Source organism: Macaca nemestrina, chromosome 1 (genome assembly GCF_043159975.1).
Source record: "Macaca nemestrina isolate mMacNem1 chromosome 1, mMacNem.hap1, whole genome shotgun sequence".
In the NCBI taxonomy this organism is placed as follows: domain Eukaryota; kingdom Metazoa; phylum Chordata; class Mammalia; order Primates; family Cercopithecidae; genus Macaca; species Macaca nemestrina.
In genome coordinates, this window is record NC_092125.1 from 213,547,957 (window position 1) to 213,570,094 (window position 22,138).

A 22,138-nucleotide genomic window follows, 5' to 3' on the forward strand; every position below is an offset into this window, starting at 1 on the left:
CTTCTGTCGTAGACAAGCTGTGGGATTTGGGGTTAGCCCCTGGCCCTCTGGGCTTCCGTTTCCCCATATGGAAATGAGGGCTAGGCCCCGCTCATCTCTAAGGATTCTCCCAGCTCCTGTGGTCCTGAAATGGCGCGAATGAAGTGCTACCGTTCTTTCTCACTCATTAAGTCATCTCTCAAAAGTCTATTGCACATCCACTCTCAGCCAGGCATCAGAGCCTGATTTTATTTTTGTTTTCATAACTGTCCTTCAGGGTACACAGGTAGTAGCTAACCATATACCCATTGGACAGCTGAGACCATGGAAGCTCAGAGAAGAGAGATGACCCGCTCAGGGTCGCACAGTCAGCAAACCACGGGGCTGGGATTCAAACCCAGACCTAAACCCAAGGGACATCTTTATTCCACCTGCCACATAGCTTCAGTCTCCGTTTTCTCTGCTCCCTTCCTCCTCCCCGCATGGGATCTGGCTTCCCGAGGCCAGCCAATCCTTTTACACAGTTTGGAGAGGGGGCTGGACTGACTCCCCCCTCCACCAGATGTTATACCAGGAAAAAACCTCCCCCTTCTGCCTCCAGCTCCCACCAGCCGGAGTTCTAGATGGGAGGGGAGAGCTCCTTTCACTGTTGAAGGGACCCCTTGCAGGGCAGCAGGATGAGCCAGGTGAGATACACCTGGGCCACCTGGATGTGTTTCCCAGCCCTGCCTCCAGCAGCTGGCATGACCTTGGGGTCATTGCCCCTCCCCGTGGTCAGGCGGCTCTGCTAAGTAAAGACGGTCTCCAGCGGAGGGCAGGTGCTCTTGGCTCCGGCGAAGATAATGAGCGCTCCTCATGCACCTTGCCCCCTCGGAGTTACCATCTGCTTGGCAGATGCGCCTCCCAGGCCTCTGGGGCTGCCCCAGTCTCCCTCCCGGCATCGAGAAGCCCGCTTCTCATCTCAGAGGCCGTAGTCTCTCCACAGGGCGCACGGCTGTTGCTGGAAGGGAGGCCCCCGAGGGCAGAGGGCGGCAGGCCCGGGACGTCCCCAGCGGAGGCAGAGGACGCCGGGAGCCAGGCATCCCGGGCGAGCCCGGCGTAATGAGGCGCTCCCTTCTCCTGCGGGAGGCGGGGCTGCCCCTTCTCTCTCCCCCTCCTCCTCCTGGAGGCCCCGCGGGAGCCGGAGTCCAGCGCCGTTGGGCGGGGGCGGTGGGGAGTGAGGCCTTCCAGGTCGGACTGAGCCAGGGCGGGAGGAGAGTGTGAGGCCCCAGTGGCTGGGCCCTCGGGGTCTGAATTGGGTAGCAAGTGCGGTGGGGAGGAGGGGCTCCCTGGTTTGCAGCTGGCGGGGGAGGCTGTGTTCGTGGGTCGCCCTGGAGCCCTCCGATCTTTGCCCCGCAGCATCTGCCCCCAGGGAGGTCAGCATGCTTCCGCCCTTCCCCGCGTGTGCGTCGTCGGTCCGCTCCCCTTCCGGCTCCCGCAACCCCCACTCCCCCCGAGGTCCCCTCAGGATGCAGAGCCGGCTGCGGGGCGGGCGCGCACCAGCTCCGGGCCCCGTAAACACCCGCGAGCGGGACGGCGGGGGCTGGGGGCGGGGGCAGGAAGCTAGCGGCTGCCCGGGCCGGCCGGCGCGGCCCCGTGACGTCGCTCCGCTCGCAGGGATCTCTCCCCGAGGCCCGCGGGTCCCCTCCTCCCCGCCTCCTCCCGCCCTCCTCCCCGCGCCTCGCCTCGGCGCCGCGGCCGGCATTTCTCCTCGCAGCTCGCTGCCTCCTCTATCCCTGCCTCCCTCTCCCCCCTCTGTCTTTCTCCCTTCCTTCCCTCTCCGACCCTCTTCCTCTCCCTCCCGATCCTTTCCCTCCTCCTCTCATCTTTCCCCTGTCTCTCCGTTCTAGCTCGTCCCCCACCACCTTTTCTTCTTTCTCCTCCTCTCCTTCCTCTCCCCCTCTCCTCTCCTCTGTCTCCTTCCACCGTTTCCCCTGCCTCCCTGTCTTTCAGTCCCTGTTTTTCTCCCCGTCTCCCTCTCGGTTTCTCTCCCCCACCCTCCCTCTGGGTTTCCTCCCCCGGTGCCCTCCCTCCTCTCTCCCTCCCCTCCCCCTCCGCCCCTCGCAGCCCCGCGGCTCGCAGCTCCCAGTCTGCCTCCCCGAACCGGCGCCGCCGCCCGCACTCGCCGCAGGACCGGCCCGCCCGGCTCCCGGGGTGCGCCCTCCTCGGTCCCGCGCCCTCTGGGCTCGCAGGGACGCCTCCTCCCTCCCGGCTCGCGGCCCCGCCCGGCCCGGCCCCCGCCCAGAGCCCCAGCGCGCCGAGGATGTGAGTCCTGCTCGCCTCTGGCGGAGCAGCAGCCACTCGCGCGCGGAGCCGGAGCGCAGCGCAGCGCAGCCGCGGGCGCTCTCCGGGCCGCTCGCGCGGGTGCCGCGCTCTTGCCCTAGCGGCGTCCCCCGGCCTCTCGCCGGCGCCACCGCCGCAGCAGCCCGCGGGCCGTCCCCGGCCGGCCGCCCCCGGCCCCAGCGCCGCTGACCCTGTCCGCCGCGGGCGGGGACGCGGGCGGAGGAGGCGCCGCGGCGGAGCCCCCGGACGCGACCATGTCGGAGGTGCTGCCCTACGGCGACGAGAAGCTGAGCCCCTACGGCGACGGCGGCGACGTGGGCCAGATCTTCTCCTGCCGCCTGCAGGACACCAACAACTTCTTCGGCGCCGGGCAGAACAAGCGGCCGCCCAAGCTGGGCCAGATCGGCCGGAGCAAGCGGGGTGAGTTCTCGGCCCCCTTCCCTGACATCCCCTTTTTCCCGCGCGGCGGCCTGAACAAGGGTTGCGGAGGTCTCCCACCCGCTGGAACCGGTTCAGACCCGACGGAATCCCCTCCTGCAGAATTGGGGGATCCCGCACTGCGGGTCCGGCTGAAGCGGGTTCCAGGAACGCGTCCTCCTAAGCCCGATCCCCGGCTGGGTCACCCCGGGGGCGTGGCGGCTTCTAGCTGCAGCTGGGGGTCCTCACCCGCGGCAAAGTTTGCTTTTTGATTTGCGCCCCCCACCCCCGCCTTTTGCGCAGTGTAGTCGCAGCTGCGCTCGCTCCACAACCCTGGGGGGAGGGGGTCCCAGGGTCCCCCAGGGGACGGCGTGGGGACCTGCGTGGGGAGGATCCCATTCCTGCAGGGAAGGCTAGGGCTTTTGGGTCTCACGGGGTTTTCATTGTTACTTGGCCTGGGTGGGGGTTTGCCAGGCCTGGGCGATCCGCGCGAGAGCTGGAAAAGCCCCAGAGAGGCGGAGAGGCAGAGAGGCTCCGAGAGGAGCTCCAGAGGCGCGGGGACAATGAGGGGGACCGACGTCTGCCAAGAGAGACTGAGACGCAGGGATGGAGGGGAGGGGGTACGCGGGAGACCGAGGGTGGCAGAAACCGAGACAAAGCTCCCGAGAGGGGAGCTGAAGCGGGAGAGACAGAGCCGAGGACGCGCGTATGGGGAGAACGCAGAAGCCGCCGAAACAATAAAGGCGACCGACGCCTTAGACAGGGAGACCCAGAGACCTCGATCGGCGGCCGTCGCGCCGAGGGACTGATGGAGGGACTGAGAAAGACGAGGCTAGGTCGAGACGGTGAGAGAGGCGGAAGTTACCGCGAGTGTCCCTGCCGCAGCGGGGAGCGCGGGCGGCGGAGTCCGTCGGCCGGCGATTTGGAGAGGGCGCGCAGGAGGGGGCGCCCGCCCAGGCCAGGCCCTAACTCCCACCCGCTGCGCGTCGTGGGAACCGGCTTTGGCGTCCCCTCTTGGCTCCGCGCATCTCCACACCTAGCCTTGCCCAGCGGAGCTGCGCTCGGGACTCCCCGGGGGTCCCGAGACCCAAAGACTTTGGCTCTCTCTCCTATCACAGCTCCAGACATTTCTGTCTAAATTAGTGCACCTGGTGCGGGGACAACTCGGCCAGTGCGCGCCCCGGCTGCAGCAGGAGCGGCTGGATTGGCGCCCTCTCTGTTTCCTTTTCTCAGAATGGAGCTGGGACGCAGGCTGGAGGATAGGGGATGTTGGGGTGGTTCAGAGGAAAGCAGGGAAGGGACCCCTGGCAGGGGCGGAGGAGGATGGAGCTGTTTCACCGCGCAGTGAGCCCTGCTCCCTCCCCCTCTCCTCTCCCGACCTCCCACTCTGGGCAAAACGGGAAATGTCAGAGACCTCTGGCTAGGCCCAAGTGCGCTCACCTCTCTTTTCCCCTCTTTTTTTGCAGTTGTTATTGAAGATGATAGGATTGATGACGTGCTGAAAAATATGACCGACAAGGCACCTCCTGGTGTCTAACTCCCCCAAAGACAATGAGTTAAGGGAGAGAATAAGAACGGCGATAACAGTTACTGGCAAAAAGCATGAAAACAGAAAGCACTTTGAAATTTATTACTAGCTTGCTACCCACGATGAAATCAACAACCTGTATCTGGTATCAGGCCGGGAGACAGATGAGGCGTGAGAAGGAGGAGGAGGAGAAGGCTCTGGGCTTCTCTGCAAAAATAAAAATAAATAAATAAATAAAATTTTAAAAATAATAAAAAATCACTATATACACACATATAAAGAAATAAAAAGAAGTCTCAGTTGCAGCTATTTGTCAAAATTAATATCCATTTCTTTTTATATACGGTGAATATTGCGCAATTATAGATCTGGATTTTGAACCACTTAATGAAGCGGCAACACCAGGTATTTTGAGGTGTTGGCATTCTTCGCTGATTTGGCTGTTCCCAATGTTTACATTATTTAATCTTGCAAAAATGGTTCTGTGCACTTGGATGTGAAATGCTGTCCAGTTTTATTTTTTTTATGTTGTTATCCTTGGATGTACAAAAAATTCAGAATATGATCTCTGTAGATATTCTGTTTTATTTTGGTCATCTTTAGAAGTTATCAGGAATGTGTTTAAAACAAGAAGAGAACTTTTCTAAGGAATGATACATAGAAAAGATCCTTGTTTTATTTTAAAATGAGTTGTAAAGCTTGTGTTTCTTTGTTGCTGCAAGCTATTTGCCCAAGTTAATGCAAATGGACACATTTTTTATGTCAGAAACACACACACACAGACACACACACACACACACGCACACACGAAAAACAAAGAAAAAAATGCTTGAGCTTTTTCTAACCTCCCCTTGCAGTCTGTTGTGTGAGCAGCCTGTTTATTTCTCTAATATTATGTCAGTTTATTCTCTTTAATGGACTGTAAAAAAATGTAATCACAAGAGTGCCAAATATCTTGAAATGCCAAAAGGCATTTTAGTTTCTTTTCTCTGTGCTCTGAGTCCACGTACAGGAATGCTTGGAGTGTCTTTTCTGTTATTTATAGGGATTCTCTTAAGGCACACCAGCTGCCTGTTTTGCATGGTATTTGCAAAAATGCCTCTTGCGTGAGGAAATCTTTTACCATTTTTTGTTTGCAACTTTGGACCTCAAGAGGTTTCCCTTCCCTTCCCCGTTCCCTCTTTTCTTAATTCAATATTCTGTATGTTGCACCTTGAACCAGCACACAGGGCTATTTCTCCAATGTACAATAAAAGAATTGTTCCTGTGTCTCACTCCTCTCTTTCCTCTGTTTTGGCTAGGGGGTGAGGTGGGGGGGACATGACTTGCTGTTTGTGGGCTGGCTGCAGACAGGAAGGAGGGATAGTGCCTTTGGTCTGCGAGGCAAAACGGCAATGTTGGGGGCCCCTATGGGTGGGCTCAGATGAGAGGAAAGATGGGCTGGACTGGCAAGGCTATCCCCCTAAGGTGAATTTATTCCATTTTGGATTTGCAGTTTGAGCTCTCACTGCATCCCTGAGGTTTCTGCCATCTCTGGTGGGGTGAGGGGAGAAAGGGATACTGTGCAGGGAAGCAGCCAATCTTGTTAAGAGCGACTTTGCAGGCTGGCAGAGTTGGATGCAAGTCCCAGCTCCCTGACTTCCTAGGTCTTTGGCCTTGAGCCTGACCTTCTTTAAGCCTCCATTTGCTAATCTGTAAAGTGAGGATAACTCAGCCCCGGCCTCACAGGGTTATTAGGAGGATGAACACAATGCCAGCACGTGGGAACACTCAGTATCAGGCCACTCTATGCACATTTCATACTTCGCCAAGGGCCCCCTGTCCTCAGAGGCAGGGCTGAAGAGGAGTTGTGTTCTCTGCATCTTCACCTTCCAGGGCTCGCAGGTCGAGGGATGCGCTGCTCCTGGGGGTGCACAGCCTGAGAGATCTCAGGCACCTGCACTTACCAGCCTTCCTCTAATCATCAATTAGGAAGGCTTGATAGGTAGACAAATCTCAGCCCCTTGTTAGGCTTGGGGCAGTCAAAGGTGGGGGAGCAGGGTCCCGGGGGAGGAGGGTTTGGGAGAAGGATTTTGGCTGAAGAAAACTGGGAGAGGTTTTTTTCTCCTGGGCTATCACACACCCAGAAGTGCTGGGAGGTTTTAATGTGTTTGTGGGAAAGCTGTCAGCCAGGCGTCACAACACAGCTCACGGTGACAGGAGCCTAAGTGTGACTCAGACATCAGGTAAGAGGCGAGGGAAGGGGGATGGGCAGGAGGAAGAGGGGCTCCAGAGGGCCCAGAGGGGGTGATGTCTCAACCTCCTTCCCAGGCAGTGGAGGCCCAAGGGCTCAGGAGGTCCCAGCAGAGAGCTCTCCATGCAAGCAGTTATTATTGGGAGTGGTGAGCAAGCTGGGGCTGGTGGGGCCAGCAGGAGTGCAAATGCCAGATTGATTTTCCCAGGTGCCTGACCCTCCTCCAGAACCTGTTCTCCTCCCTGCTCACCCGGGGACTCCCAGCACCTCGGAGCTGATGGGCACCATGGAGCTCAGCCATCCCCTGTGCTTTCCCTCTGATAGACTGAGGGGGACAAGGCATCAATCTGCCGAGGGGCAGAAGCCATGTGAAAAGATTCTTTCGGAAGGCACGGTTTGTGTCTGCACCCAGGAGTAATTGCCACTGACGTGATCAAAGCACTGTGTAATTACAACGTGTTTTCTCTCCTGTTTTCCCGTGCAATCGCCCCAGCACCCCTAGAAACCCACGAGTTGCTCTCTTCAGTAGGTAAGAAAATCGAGGCCCCAGAGAGGCCAAAAGGATTGCACAGCTTCTGCATTAACTGAGCTCTTACTGTATACCAGACTCACAAAGCCATATGAAATAGGCACTATTATTATCCTGATTGTACAGGAGAAACTGGGGCTGAGAAGGGTGAAGTAACTTGTATAAGGTGACTCAGCTAGTAAGTCACAGAGACAGGACCGGAACCCAGGGCCCACGCTTCAGGAGGAGGATGCAGGGTCATCTGACCCCAGGCCCAGGCTCAGTCCCAGCTGTAGTCACTGTCCTTCAGCCTTAAAGGTCCTTTGTTGGTTTGAGGCCCTGTTGGCTCTGACAGTCACTGTGTAAGGGTTTAGAAGGGGGCAGGGCTTGGATGTGGTCAGCTAAGGCCTTGGGGCTGTCCTCTGTTGGGAAGCAGGGAGTATGGGAGCCCTTGGCCAAGGCTCCAGGTCCATTTTAATAAGTGATGTATTAAAACATTGCTGCTGGAGGCCACCCCGCCAGCGAATGCCGGATCCTCTGCGTGGGAAGACAGAGTCCTCCTTTCCCAAGGACTCCATTCAGCAAAAAGGAATATAAATCTTTTAAATATAGTATAGCATCAGGTAAACATTTGTCGAGAGGGCATTTTGGGGACTGGGCAGATATCAAATTATACTGAGTGCAGGATATGTTTGAAGTGTCCGGTTAGGTAGCAATAAATATGGAAAAGGCTATTAAAAGTCTAAGGTGGGGGAGGTCTATAGGCCTCCACGCGTCGATGGGAGCATGCCAGCGCTGCATTATTCAAACTTAATTAATTGAATGGTTGTAATAAGCATCCATCTCCCTGGATTCTGCTTCCGTGGCCTGTCCAGGCTGACAGCCTGAAGGAATATCAAAAAGCACCTCTAAGGGGGAAATTGGCAAATTAAGTTTTGAAAGATAGAGACTTGAAAATTACTACTGTCTAGAGGCCACAGATGAAGGAATGAGTAAGGGGTGCCTCTGCAGAGAGCCGAGAGGGAATTCCCAGGGTCTGGGGGCCTGGTGGGAAGCTCTGGCCTAGAGGGAGGGGTCAGACATTAGGGTGACTGGTGCATGGGCTTGGGACACAGATGTCTTGGATTTGAAACCTCTCTTCTATACTTTCTAGCTGTGACTTGGACATTTCTCAGGTTCTTTGGGCCTCTGTTTTGCCTTCTATTAAACAGGGATAATGACAATTCTCACATATCATTAGATGGGAACCCCTCCCTTCTCCCTAGCACAGGGCCTGGTGCAGAACAAATGGCAGCCATCAATAAGAACATATATGAAGTGACTACCACATGCCAGGAAATGAACTTTTAAGATCTAGCCAACCGTTTTTGTTGCACGAAGCTTCTTTGCCTATAGTTTTGGCAGTTGCCCTGAGGGTCAGTGGAGGCATCTTGGGGGTTTGAAGGGTGGGGCCTTGGGTGAGGAGGTGGGGAGTGGTTTCGGGGGATCAGCCTGCCTCTCATGATCTTCATCCAGCTCCCAAAATGCCCCAATAAATACAGTCCTAAGTAAATCCACATGCTTGCCTTCCAAAGGCAGAGTCAAGAGGAGTCTCTACCCACTTCTAACCAGACTGCCAGAAGTCTTCCTTCTCCGGATGGAGACTAAGAGGTACTGACTTCCGGCCCTGGAAAGGGAAGATCTTGACTTTCTGCTTGGATCACTTCCTTCATGAAGACCTCCTCAAGTTTCTTTCATTTGACAAATATCAATTTAGCACCTACTATGTGCTTGGTACTGTGCTAGGCTATCTGGGTATAAAATGGTGAACAAAATGGATGTTTTTCCTGGGCTTGAAAATGATGATTGTTCCTATGGAAATGAGGTTGGGATCTAGGGGCTTGGATACTCCCCACATCAGAAGCTCAAATCCTTCATAAATGGCAAAAATGGGGAATCAAAGATAGCTAGGTTTTGAGGATTACCTGAAGCCCAGACAGATGGCTCGCTGTTTAAAAAGTAAACTTTTAGAATAGTTTTAGATTTACGGAAAGTTATGCAGATATTACAGAATTGCCACATACCCCGACCCAGTTTCTCCTATTGTTAACACCTGACATTACTGCGGTACATTTTCCACAACACTGGTATGTTACTGTTAACTAAACTCTGTAGTTTATTTGGATTTTATTAGTTTTTACTCACCATCCTTTTTCTGTTCCACAGGGTCTCCCACATTGCATGTAGCCATCATATTTCCCTAGGCTGCTCTTGGCTGTGGTAGTTTCTCAGACTTTCCTTGTTTTTGATAGACTGTTGGTCAGGTACTTTGTAGACTGTCCCTCAAGTGGGGTCTGTCTGCTGTTTTTCTTGTGGTTCAACTGTGGTTATGGGTTTGGGGGTGATGTGCTGTTCTCATCACATCATATCAAGTGTCCATGCTATAGACACGACTGACCGCTGCTGATGTTGACCTTGGCCATCTGGCTGAGCTAGTGTTTGTCAGGTTTCTCTCCTGCAAAATTACTCTTTCTCCCTGCTTTCCATACTATACTCCATAGAAGGAAATCATTATGCACAGCCCACACTTCAGGGACAGGGATTTATGTTTCACCTCCTTGAGGAAGGAGTATCTCCATAAATTATTTGGGATTCTTCTGCACAGGCGATTTGAGTGACCCATTTTTCAGTAGTTCGAACTTCGCCCCTGTGTTGGGCAAGGCCACTGTGGTTTAGATTTAATAATGAATTCCAGGCAAATGGGAGCAGTGGGGGGAAACAAAAAAATGCCCACAGGTGCTCCCTGATGACCGATAGTCTTACAAAAGAAGAGATAAAAAAATTAATAAAAGAACTTCCTGTGGAGGGGAACTGTCACCCTGGTTAGAAACTGTGCAGAATTTTTTCTTGGAAACCTTCAGGCAGCTGCTCTGGTTTATAAAGTCTGCCTATTGGAGGGAAGGAAAAGAGAAAAAAAAAAAAAGGTTGTCGTTATTCCAGCAACAGAGATTCTCCCAAACCATATGCAAAAATAAATCAGAGGCGACTGGGCCGTATCCGAGGAAACCTGGCAGCTGGGCTGGAGCTTGTGGGGTGGCCCCTAAGGACAGAGATTCTGCGTCCCAAAGCCCCTGCCACCTCCGTAGTGGGATTGAGAGTCCCAGAAAGCCACTGGATCGCCCCTACCCACATCGTGGCAGTACCAGGTCCCCATCTGTTTCCCCCAGGATCGGGGATGAGGACGGTTTACTTTGTTGCCTCTCACGTTGGAGGGTTTGTCCTTAACACAAGGGAAAGGAACACCTCTGGACTTGGAGGAAGGTCCTTGACCCCAAAACAGCCATTTTGAGGACAAAGGGTCACTAAGCAGGGAGGGAAGTCAGGGAGGGCAAGCTGAAGGGAGGAGGAGGACCCAGGCACTGTGCCATGGGAAATCCAAACAGCATGGTGATGGCAGTGGGGTGGAGTGGGGACTGATGACAGGAAGTGGTCAGGGTAAGGGGTGTCCTGTAAGGCAGACAGCTGGGTGACCAGGGGCTTCAGGAGCTTGCTCTGGGAGGGTGTTTGGGTAGAAGAGATGAACTAATTAATTTATTAAATCTATACTCATTGGATAGCTCCTCTGCCAGGCACGGGGGGAAAGCAGAGGTGCAGGAAGGGGGTTTGTGCTTGGCAGTGGGGAGACCGGGCTGGCTAAAGCAAGACCTTTTCTGGTTCAGGGACCTTACTGCCTGGTCAAGGACAATTCAATGACTGTGACTGTCAAGAGGTCAGAGAGGGGGCTTGGGTGGGTCTGCAGGAAGCACAGGTAACCCTTGGGGAATCCCAGTGTGTCCACCCTAGGTGTTTTAGGAAGAATGACAACTGCATTCCAATTCCAAATCTGCCAATAGCATGCTGTGTGACCGTCACCTTGGACAAGTATTTTGGTCCTTTGAGACTCCGTTTCCCAACATGGAAAATAATGCTTCCTCAGTGCTGGCTACAGACGTAACCCCTCTGCCCTCTTTGCATTTAGTCCATTCAATTTTCACAACCCTATAAGATAGCCACTATTGTTATCATCCCCATTTTACAGATAATGAACACCGAGGCGCAGGGTGGCCAAGTCCCCTTCCTAGGATCCCACAGCTGGAAAATGGTGGAGCAAGTCTTGCATCCAGGACAGGCAGGCCCCCAGAGTCCGTGGTCTCGACGGACCTCCCATAAAACGAGGGGGTCAGACAGGATGATTCTGTAGACTCCTGCAGCTGGAAGCTCCCAGAGAACAGAGTTGGGAGTCTAAGACGCTCAGCCTCCCGTGGGGGAGGGGAGACCGAGGATCCGGTTGGCCGTGAACCCTGGACCAGGCCAGCCGGTTGCCATGGGGACGGCTGGGCGGAGGCGGCTGGCCAGGCATGTTGCCCCGCGGGGCAGTTCCGGGGAGCTCCCTCCCGCCAATGGCAGGGAGTGGCACCGAGCCGGCACCTGGGGACTGTGTTTTCCTGGCAGCCAGAGTCCCACGAATTTTCACCTCTCAGACAGGGGAGACCACAAGTCCCCCCAGCCGTCTGAGCCTCCTCCGACCTGAACTCGATCCTCCACGAAGCCGCCCTTATCTCCAGTTCATCTGTGTGAATTATTTACTGCGTCTGGCGGACTCCCAGGCGGCCTCCCTGCCCCCGCAGGATGTGGAACCCACATCCAGGGTTCCGAAGCCCCCCTTTTCTCATTATCCAAGGAGTTCCAGAGTTAGACCTCAGGGGCACCTAGGGGGAAGGACCTTCCCACCCCCTCCCGCCTTCACCTAGAATTCTTTTCCGGAACCAGAGAGCCCTGAGTTGGGAGCCAGGGTACCTGCTGCTCTGCTTGGTTCCCCTGTGAACCTCAGCAGTCTCATCTGTGACCCTGGGGTGGTGATTCCTGCCCTAGGTGCTTCCAGAACTGCTGATCAAACCCCACAAGGTAATGTAGGGGAATGACCTCTGCAGCCAAGGCATTGTATGAGTGCACAGCTATTACTATCAGCATTTTAATTTTTTCCGTTATTTTAATTTTCTTAATAGCCTTCTTATCACGTGCCACAGTGCTAAGTGTTCCATGTACATTTTCTTATTTAATTCTCACAGCAGCCCTAGGAATCATGTTTATTGTGTGTGCCAGTTACAACTATATATCATGCCCATTTCACATACAAAGAAACTGAGGCCCAGAGGGTCTGGGTAACTTGTCCTCAGTCAGGAAGGAGCCAGGAGTGGAAACTGAGTCTGAATCTGGCTTCCATTCTGAACTCTTTTTTTGTTTTTTGTTTTTTTTCTTTAGAGATGAAGTCTTACTCTTGTGCCCCAGGCTGGAGTGCAATGAAACGAACTTCCGCCTCATGAGTTCAAGCCATTCTCCTGCCTCAGCCTCCCAAGTAGCTGGGACTACAGGCATGCGCCACCACACCCAGCTAATTTTTGTATTTTTAGTAGAGATGGGGTTTCACCATGTTGGCCGGGCTGGTCTTGAACTCCTGACCTCAGGTGATCCGCCCACCTCGACCTCCCAAAGTGCTGGGATTACAGGCGTGACCACCGCGCCTGGCCCACTCTGAACTCTTAACCACTGCTAAATTCCATGCCATGTTGCCTTCTAACCTGGGGACCCTTCACCAGCACCGAAGAGGCTGCTTGGGCACCAGTCTTATCTATAACAACCATCTGCCCAGAGTGATGACTCAGTCTGTGTGCCTGGCTCCATGCAGGGTGCCGGGGACACCAGGGGTGAGTCAGGCACAGCCCTCCCCTGGAGTTGGGGGTGGGTGTCAGGGACAGGGAACAAGGAAGCATGGACATGTTCATGATCAGATATGATACAGATTGAAATGCCCATCATGATGAGGGCTGGGCACTGACAAACAATGTGTTCTAGGGGGTGAGGAGACCATTTAATGAGTGGGCGGGATTTCAGTGGGGCCTTGGAGAAGTGGATAGGGGTGGCAAGGGCACTCTTGAGTGGAGGGACAGATGTTGGTAAGTTTGGGGTTTGCTTGAGAAAGGGCAGTCCTTTAGGGTCTGGTTGGAACAAGGCATTTGTAGTGGTGTTGGGACTGGGGGAAAGGAGGTTAGGGCTAGATCAGGAGGTTTTTGACGTAGGAGCTCAAGGCTCAGTTTACAGCAGTGCTTCTCAGCTGGGGCTGATTCGGCCCCCCAGGGGGCTTTGGCAACATCTGGAGACATTTTTGGTTGTCACAATGCTGGGGAGAGGGCTAGTGCTACTGGCACCTGGTGGGTGGAGGCCAGGGATGCTGCTAAACATCCTGCAGCGCACAGGACAGCCCCACCAGAAAGAATGATCCAGCCTCAAACAGCAATGTGCTGAGGTTAGCAAATACTAGTTTAGAGCCTGTTTAAGAGCCTTTAAAGTGAGATTTAGGGCAAGTCACTTAACTTATCATACCTCAGTTCTCTCCTCTCTAAAATGGGCTGATGTAACAGTTAACATGTAAGGAAATCACTGTCATATATTTCACGTGTACTGTGTGCCAGTTACAACCCTAAATGCTTTATGTGTATTATCTCATCCACTCCTTACAGTCCACCGAGGAATGCTGCTACTGCCACCACTACCAAGTCTCTGTGGGCACTTACGAAGTGCGAGGCCATGCACTAAGCTCTTTTTTTTTTTTTTGAGAGTCAGGGTCTCGCTGTGTTGCCCAGGCTGGAGTGTATTGGCGTGATCACAGTTCACTGTAGCCTCAACTTCCTAGGCTCAAGCAATCCTTCCACTTCAGCCTCCCAAGTAGCTGGGACTACAGGTGGATACCACCACACCTAGTTAATTTTTAAAATATTTATGTAGAGATGGGGTTCCCACTATGTTGCCCAGCCTGGTCTCCAACTCCTGGACTCAATCAGTCCTCTTGCCACCACCTCCCACAAGTGCTGGGGTCACAGGCGTGAGCCACCACATGCAGCGCCGCTCTAAGCTCTTATACATATTAATTTATTTAATCTTCACAACAACTCTATGAGGTAGGCACTATTATAATCTCCATTGAACAGATGGGGAAATAGGCACAAAAGGCCAGAAGCTTCCTAAGGGCAATGCCTTGCTTGCTACTCTCTCTAGAACAGTGTGTAAATAAATATTTGTCAAGAAGGAAATAAACCCTCCATGGACTTCAGTGGGCCCACCAATCTCGGGGAGTTGAGAAGAAACTGGGGCACAGAAAGCTTGAGGGTCTTGACTGGAGTCGCACAGCAGGGTCTTCTCCCCTTGCTTTCGGGAGGCGGTCTCGGGAAAGCTCCTGGCAGGTTTCTTTGGTCCACTGGAGCCTGGCTGTTCCTATCACTGGCAGAGAGAAGCTGATGTGTGTGTGGGCATTTCTGAGACGGCCAGAGGGTGGGGGTGGGGGTGGGGGTTGGGGGCGGGCCCTGGATTTCCCCGCAGTCCTAGCCGAGGTGGAAAGCATTAGCATCTTGAAGTGACGAAACTGGGGAGTTAAGACAGCACAACAACGTCACTAGTGCTTGGGACTGGACTGGTCCACTCCCTGGATGAATGCGGAGAGACTTCAGATTTAACTCAATCCAGGAAGGTGGGACTGTGCAGGGCACATGGGAGAGGTGGGCGTAGTCTAAGCCAGCCATTGCAGCTGCTGTGTGGTCTGCATACGCATGCGTCATGCTCTGAGTACCCATCTCGGTGAGGCCCCACAGCTGCCTGCATAAGCAACAGCACTGTTGTTATCCCATCGGGGTCTAGAGAAAGCGGTCATTTTGTCCAAGGGCACCAACGGGGAAGCTGCAGACCAGTGATTCAGCCTGGTCTCTCTGATGGCTACGTTAACCTGAATGCTCAGAGCATGATTCCTTTACTTCTCTGACCCTCATCTGTGAAATGGGGCCACGTATCAAGGCCTCAGAGGATTGCTGGAAAGGTTATAAAATGATCTATTACCCAGCACCTAGTAGGTGCTCAATAAATAGCAGATTCTTTCCCTGAGTCTCCTGGGGCTCCATCCTCAGGTCTGAGCTTTGGAGCAGTCCTTGGGGAGGCGCTGTTGTGGAGTTGATATTAGAGAAAGGTGGGGCCCAGGCGTGGCAGAAGGAAGGGGAAGGTCTCTAATGACTGCTCTGCCCCGCTCTATAAAGCAGGGTCCTGACTATCTCGGTGGGTCCCTTCCCATGATGCTGTGCTACCCTTAGGCTATACAGTGGGTCATGCTGCCCCGTCACCCACAGGTGAGCCCGGGGAGGCTGTTTTTCTGGGGATGGATTGCACAGCACCTTTCCCATTCTCTAAACAGTTCTGGGGATCACTGGCAGTTAAAAGAGCAGATGGGGTGTGGTCTACACTGCAAGCCTCATCTTCCTCCACTTCTCCATAAGCCCGCTTCAATGCCCTGGCCACTCTGTTGTTTCCAGAGTGCCATACTTGTTATGCCTCTGCACTTTTGCACATGCTCTTCTTTTAGCCTCTTACCCTTTCCATTTAGCTAAGTCCTCCAGGTTTCAGCTGAGATGTCACCTTCTCCAGGAAGCCTTCCCTGACACCCTTTAACCTGAATGGAATGAGCTCCCTCACTTAGGCTCCTGCAGTGCCGACGCTTCCTTCTGTCCAAGCCCCATGTGTCATTGCTGATCGGGCCTCCTCCATCAGACCATGCTCCCTCTTGGGCAGGCGCTGGAGCTCCCTCCTTGGTATCCATGTCCCCAGGGCTTTGCACAAATGCCTGGCACACAGCAGCTCCTCAGGGAATGTTAGTGAATTAATGTTATGATAATAACAATGTCTAGCATAAACAGAGCTCTTTTCCAGTTTCAAAAGCCTTTTTTACACAACTGTGTCATCTGAGTCTCACAGAAAACTCGTCATTTAAGGTAGGTAGGGTTTGAATTGGTGTTTTCATTTTAAAGGGAAGAACCTGAGGCTGGAAGAAATGAGGTGCAGTGCCAGGTGGCTGGTGGGACAGGCGTGATGCCCACATGGTCTTGCCTGAGCAGGCCTGGATGCATTTGAGAGGTATCTGGTCCACAGTGGGAGTCGTTTCAGAGTTCTGATCCTGCCTGGGGGCCAGTGAAGAGTAGGGGGCCAGAGCTTGTTGCTTTCAAGGCCTAGTAAAGAACTGGGGCCAGCTTTGTGTGGTGGTGATAGGGTGGTTATATTCTTGGGAGAGGAAACTATAGGAGGCAGTGGTTTTCTTCTGTGAAGATTTGTTCACCACGATGCTATTGATGGTACAGAATACTGAAAATTCAGGAAAAAAAAATATCCCAAACAGAGGAATGACTACGTAAATTGTAGTCCAGAAACTTACGATATTTGATGGCCATTAATAATAATGTTTCTGCCAGGCACGGTGGCTCATGCCTGTAATCCCAGCACTTTGGGCGGCTGAGGCAGGTGGAACACCTGAGGTCAGGAGTTCGAGACCAGCCTGGCCAACATGGTGAAACCCCATCTCTACTAAAAATACGAAAAATTGTCCAGGCGTGGCGGCATGCGCCTGTAATCCCAGTTACTCAGGAGGCTGAGGCAGGAGAATCACTTGAACCCAGGAGGCGGAGGTTGCAGTGAGCCGAGGTCATGCTATTGCACTCCAGCTTGGCCAACAAGAGTGAAACTCCATGTTAATAACAATAACAATAATAATAATAATGTTTCTGCAGCTCATGCAAGGACAAAGGAAAGTGCACATGTGTCTGCATGAAGCTTAAGGCAGAGAGGAAAATATAAATTGTGTGATGGTAGGAGAGACGGTATCATGGAGTGGTTTGCATCCTAGCTCTGTCTGCCACTTACTGGCTGTGAACGCAGGCAAGCTAACTAACCTCTCTGTGCCTCAGTTTCCTCATCTGTAAAATAGACAAAATAATAGTCCTGCCTCAGAGAGCCATTGGTAGAATTAAATGAGTTAATACTTAGAAAACACTTAAAACATTGCCTCGCATATATTGTTAAGGTTTAGTTACTATTATTAATCATTATTGTCATCTCAGCTATGTCAAACCTGTATAAGAAAAATTAAAAAGATGGAGGAGAATGTTCAGTGTTTTCTTTGGGATGTGGGTTAACGGATGATTTTTGCTTTCTTTTTTTCTACTTCCCTGAATTCTCTAAATATTTTACAATGGGGATGTTTTACTTTTATGATCATGAAAGAATAAACTTTATTTTCCCCCAAACAACTGGAGATAAATGCAGCAGCACTTTCCTTTTGGACATAAGGGGGTGACTGCAGGGAGTCGCCTCCATAATTAACACCTGGGACACCCTGCGAACACACCCGTGCCAATATTTCTTTACCTGGAAGGTCAGCTCCCAGGTAATCTTTCTCCAAACAGATCAGGCTATGCCTACCATCTCCTCTGCCTGTTTAATATTTTTATATGATGCCTATTGAAACGAATAACCAAGCTGTTTAAATACCCATAGCCATAAACTGTCACCACCTGATGACAATGAGAATTCCCTAGGCAGGGCACATCAGAAATGAAACTAAATCATTCTGACCAGCCCTGTCATCATCACACTCTCCCTCTATCCAGTGAGACAAGGGCATTTACAGTGAAGGAAATGCCAGCTGCTCTGTGAGCTGATACGGGCCCTGTCAGTCAGCTGGCCAGGCTGGCAGCCTGCCAGAGAAAGCCAGCCGGCCAGCCAGCTGCTCAGCAAAGGACTGTGCCAAGCACATAGTAGGTGTTCAATAACCTCCTATCCTATCTGATGAGAATTTTGTTAGTTCTGGCCAATGTGTGCAACTGTATCCTGGGCAGTGTGTGCATGTCATGGCAAGGACAGGAAGATGCTGGAGGATGGTCTTCACCTTTAAGGAGCAAAGACCAATAGATCTTTTCAGACCTTTTTACTGAGAGTTTCGTGAGTTCTAGGCTTTTGGGATGGTGGTTTCTGGGCTAGGGGTTTACGTTAGATCTTGACTTAATTTTTTTCCTGAACCTTCTTGGGATATGGGTTTAAATGACCATACCAACTATCATTGTTAAGAGCTTACTGTCTCTCACTTTTCCATTCCCCTATTTTTCATCCACTATCCATTCATCCATCCATCCATCCATCCATCTATCCATCCATCCATCCATCCATCCATTTATCCACCCACTTATCCATCCATCTGTCCGTCCGTCTGTCCATCCATCCAACCATTCTTCCATCCATCCATCCATCCATTCATCCATCCATCCATCCATTGATCCATCCATCTGTCCATCTATCCATCTATCCATCTATCCATCCATTTGCTCCATCTGTTATGGAGCTAAAGCTTTATGTCCCCTAAAGCTCATGTGTTGGAGACTTAAGCCCAAATACAACAGTATTGAGAGGTGGGACCTTTAAGAGGTGATTCAGACACAAAGGTTCTGCCCCCATGAATGGATTAATGCCATTATCAAGGGAGTGAGTTTGTTATAAAAGTGAGTTTGGCCTCCTCTTGTGCCCTCTTGCCCTTCCACCTTGTGCCATGGGATGATGGTGCAGCAAGAAGGCCCCTGCCAGATGCCAGTCTCTCAAACCTTGGACTTCCCAGACTCCAGAACTGTAAGAAATAAATCTCTGTTCTTTATAAATTACCCAGTCTCAGGTGTTCTGTTATAGCAGCAAAAACAAACTGAGCCACCACCCAACCATCCATTCTATCTGTGCATCCAAGGTGAAACAGTATAATGGTGGATAGATAATTAGACTCTAAAGCTAGACTGTCTGGTTTAAAATCTTTTCTGGTGTGAGAGGCAGACAGATAAACAGACACTGAGGCCACAGGGCAAGTTCAGGGTGAGTGGGTGCAGAGAAGAGGGGCCTGACATCCAGTTGGAACCTCAGAGGAGGCTGCTGGAGAGGGACCCATTGTCACCATTATTATCATCAGGGGGATTTCTTTGACCCATGGTGGGGCCAAGATCAAGTGCAGTCATTCACAAAACTGGCCTGGAAGCCTCAGCCTTGTCCCTGGCGTGCGTCCTCCTCCCAGCACTATCATTGCCATGTACCTAGTAAGTGCATTTACTGTGCATAATGAAACCACCTACTCTGAACATTGTGCATTACCCAGCACAGTTTGTGTGCAATTTTTAAGTATTTTGAGCATTGACTATGTGCATTGACTGCATCATTGAACACATAATGTGTACCTTTAACTATGAATTTTCAATCGGGTCTAGGCTTTAACTTTCTTCAAAAGACAGCATGCTGGAGTGGAGAGGTGAGATCCCAGTCAGACAGGCCTGGGTTGAAATCTCACCAAACCTCTTGCTAGCTTTATGTCCACGGACAAGTCACTTACCATCTCTGAGCCTCTGCGATAGTAATACTGTACCTACCTGGCAGGGCGGTGGGGAGGGTTACTGGACAATGTGTAAAGGGTCTTTGCGAACTGTCAAGCACCATGTTAGTGTGAGAGTCATCCCAGGAGCTTTACGTGCTGGGCAGATGCTCCTCCTACAGAGGCAGAGACCCAGGTGGCTGGGGATGCAGGGGGCTTTTGGAGCAGGTTGGGTCCTCTAGGGATGTAGACCGGGCTGGCTGTGACCAGTTTCCAGGGATGTGGTATCACCACAGAGTGGCCTAAGTGATTGGCATCTGATTGTCCTCTCCTGGACCTGATTTTGCAGGTCCTTGCAGGAAGTCTTACAAGATTGCTCCCATGCCAGTGTCCTCTGGGATCTCTGGCACCATTGCTGGGTGCTCTCCCTTACCTGCTCCCCTGGGGATCCTTGTCTTCCACTGCCTGGACCTCTGCGTTCCTTGCCTGCAGAGCAAGAGTGCTTTGGCCTCCCACATCCTTCCTTGGATTTTGAATTGGCAAAAAGGATGGTTCTCCTTCCGCGAGATCCCTCTGGAGAGGCCTCATCCCTCATACACAAATTCATTCACGCATGCACTCAGCAAACATGTGTTAAGTCTTACCATGTGTTGAGCCCTGCATGTGAAACAGGGTATTGTGGGTGACTGGTGCCGAGCTTTGGAAGAGTCTCTGACGAGTGGTCTCAGACACTCCCCTGCCCTTCCCAAGGGTCTGCTGACATGATGCAATGGGCTCAGGCTGAGCAATGGGGTTGAAAGCGGTCCTTGAGAATAAAAAGCATAAACTTACAATGGGCATGCCCACCTTGATGCTTCTGTGTCTAAAAAGTGTCAAAATGTCACAACTCTCTCAGACTGTTGGAAATGGGGGAATCAGGAGAATTGTTGGGACTGGAGATAGATCTGAGATTCTAAATTTGTAGGCAGTGGGTCAAATGATGGGGGTGTGTGTTATTGCCTGGGCTGAGGGTGGGGAATGGGGAATATATAGGGAGAAGTGAGAGGAAGAGAAGCAGAGAGGATGGGATGAGGGAGGAACTCTGGGAACAACCAGTTAAAGATGGGGATGCCAGAGGAGGTGCGTTCTGAGAGATGGGAGGAACACTGGGTGGGAGGAGAGAGCTTCAGAAAAGGCAGGGGTCAGCAGAGTCCAAGGAGACCCAGGGCTGGGGGCCGGCTGAGCATTGGTGACCTTAACATGGCCTCCTCTGTGACCATGAAGCAGAAACCAGAATGTAGGGATTAGAAGGAGATGAGGGCCTTGGCCATTCTTTGGAGGAGGTGGGACGTGAGAAGGAGAGGGTGCTCTTGGGGCTGGAGACAGCTATGGGGAGGATGCAGTTGGAGGCAGAAGGAAAGGGCCTCTTTGGTCCTGCCCATATACTAGGTATACACACAGTATACGTTGATTGGTCACTTTTTCATATCTCCAGTGACTTCTTGGTCACCAAATCTTGCCAGTTAATCATTCTAGTCAGCCCTGGGCATCTGCTGGAATACCAGATTCTGCTTTGCATTCTAGGGATGCTGCTGAGAAAAGACAGACAGGGTCCTTGCCATCGAGGCTCTTCCCATGTCATGTGGTGAGAAATGGCAAGAGCCAGTACTAAGAAGGCTGGGTACCAGTGAGGGCTAAGCCTGAGACTAATCCATCGGGCTTCAGCAGGAGAAGCTGCACTGCTACTGATGGTGAAGAACCAAGGCTTCATTATAGGGGTTAGACCTTATTCGGCAGTGGGAACATATGGGCAGTCTGTGCAGGCCGCTGTCTCTGCCTCTGGGGTTAGGCCTGAGTCACTGTAGGTCAGCCAACTGGCCTTCAGGAGGAAGAGCTGGATGGAGTCGGTGTGAGGGCAAACTGGAACCCGTGTCTGTCTCTAGTGACCTCCAACGTCGATGCTGCTGGGGTGAGCTGCCACAGGGGCTGGCACCCTTTACCATGGAGCTGCACACACACTTGGCCCAGGACTTGGAGAGGTGGAAGTGGGGGGTCTTGTGGAGTGGAGCTCCTGCAGTCCCAGGAGCTGCCCCTTGTCAAAAGATGGGCCACGACAGTGACAATGGTGCACTCTGCCCCGACCTTCAGAGCATATTCCAAACACATAGCTGCTGCTGCTTCACTCCCACCTTCCGAGCTGCATGCGAGATGTCTCCTGCTCCCCACACCACCCCAGCACCATCCAGGGAAGGGTATTTCGGGAGCCGTCATACCAGTTTAGTTAGTTGCACGGTGTTAGCTGTGCTGACGCAGTAGGCAACGTGGTCCTGAGTGACAGGGTTGGAGTGTTGCTTTAGCTCAGGTGGGTGGGGAAAGCCCCTTGGAGGATGTGGCATTTGCAACAAGAGCCTGGAAGCTATAGTTGGGCAAGTTCCAGGGACAGGAAGAAGGGCAGGTGGCTGGGGCACAGAGGTGGGAGACGCGGGGGAGAAGAGGAGATGAAGCCGGCCAGGCAGCAGGAGCTACGGGGGGTTGCACCTCACTGGCCATGGGGGGCGGCATTGGATCTGATTCTGCTTGCAGTGGGAAGAGTTCTAAGCAGGGCAGGGACGTGGCATGATCTAAGCTTTTGAAAGCTCACTTGTGGTGCGGGGTGGATGAGGGACCGTGTGAGTGGAAGAGGCTGGAATCGAGGGGGCCCACATTTTGGGGGGCACTATTACAGTGGTCTAAAGAGATGGTGGCCACTAGAATGCGTGTGGTAGCTATGAGGAGAGAGAAGTGATTGGATTTTGGATTCATTTTGGGGATAGAGATTGGATTGAGGCGGGTGTGTGTGATGAAGGATAGAGAGGTATTAAGGTCCTTAAGAATAACAGAGTTACCCTGAGCTCCTTTGATCCTTGCTTATGGGAAAGCCCGTCCCTTCCCTAGTGGCTTTCTTGCTAG

At 52.4% G+C, this 22,138-nt stretch overlaps 1 protein-coding gene across 1 annotated transcript; it reads left to right on the forward strand.

Annotated features, from left to right (window-relative positions):
- The first annotated feature begins 2,509 nt into the window (after nt 1-2,509).
- LOC105483090 (calcium/calmodulin dependent protein kinase II inhibitor 1) lies at nt 2,510-5,520 on the forward strand. Its single transcript, XM_011743721.3, has 2 exons — nt 2,510-2,721; nt 4,185-5,520. The coding sequence occupies exons 1-2, from the start codon at nt 2,556-2,558 to the stop codon at nt 4,253-4,255; spliced, it is 237 nt and encodes a 78-aa protein (XP_011742023.1). The 5' UTR covers nt 2,510-2,555; the 3' UTR covers nt 4,256-5,520.
- The last annotated feature ends 16,618 nt before the right edge of the window (nt 5,521-22,138 follow it).

What these genes read in the sequence shown, in the direction of transcription:
- LOC105483090 (XM_011743721.3), top strand. Translation starts at nt 2,556, where the DNA reads ATGTCGGAGGTGCTGCCCTACGGCGACGAGAAGCTGAGCCCCTACGGC. An exon ending in GATCGGCCGGAGCAAGCGGG is followed by an intron (nt 2,722 to 4,184) that starts GTGAGTTCTCGG and finishes CTTTTTTTGCAG; the next exon opens with TTGTTATTGAAGATGATAGG.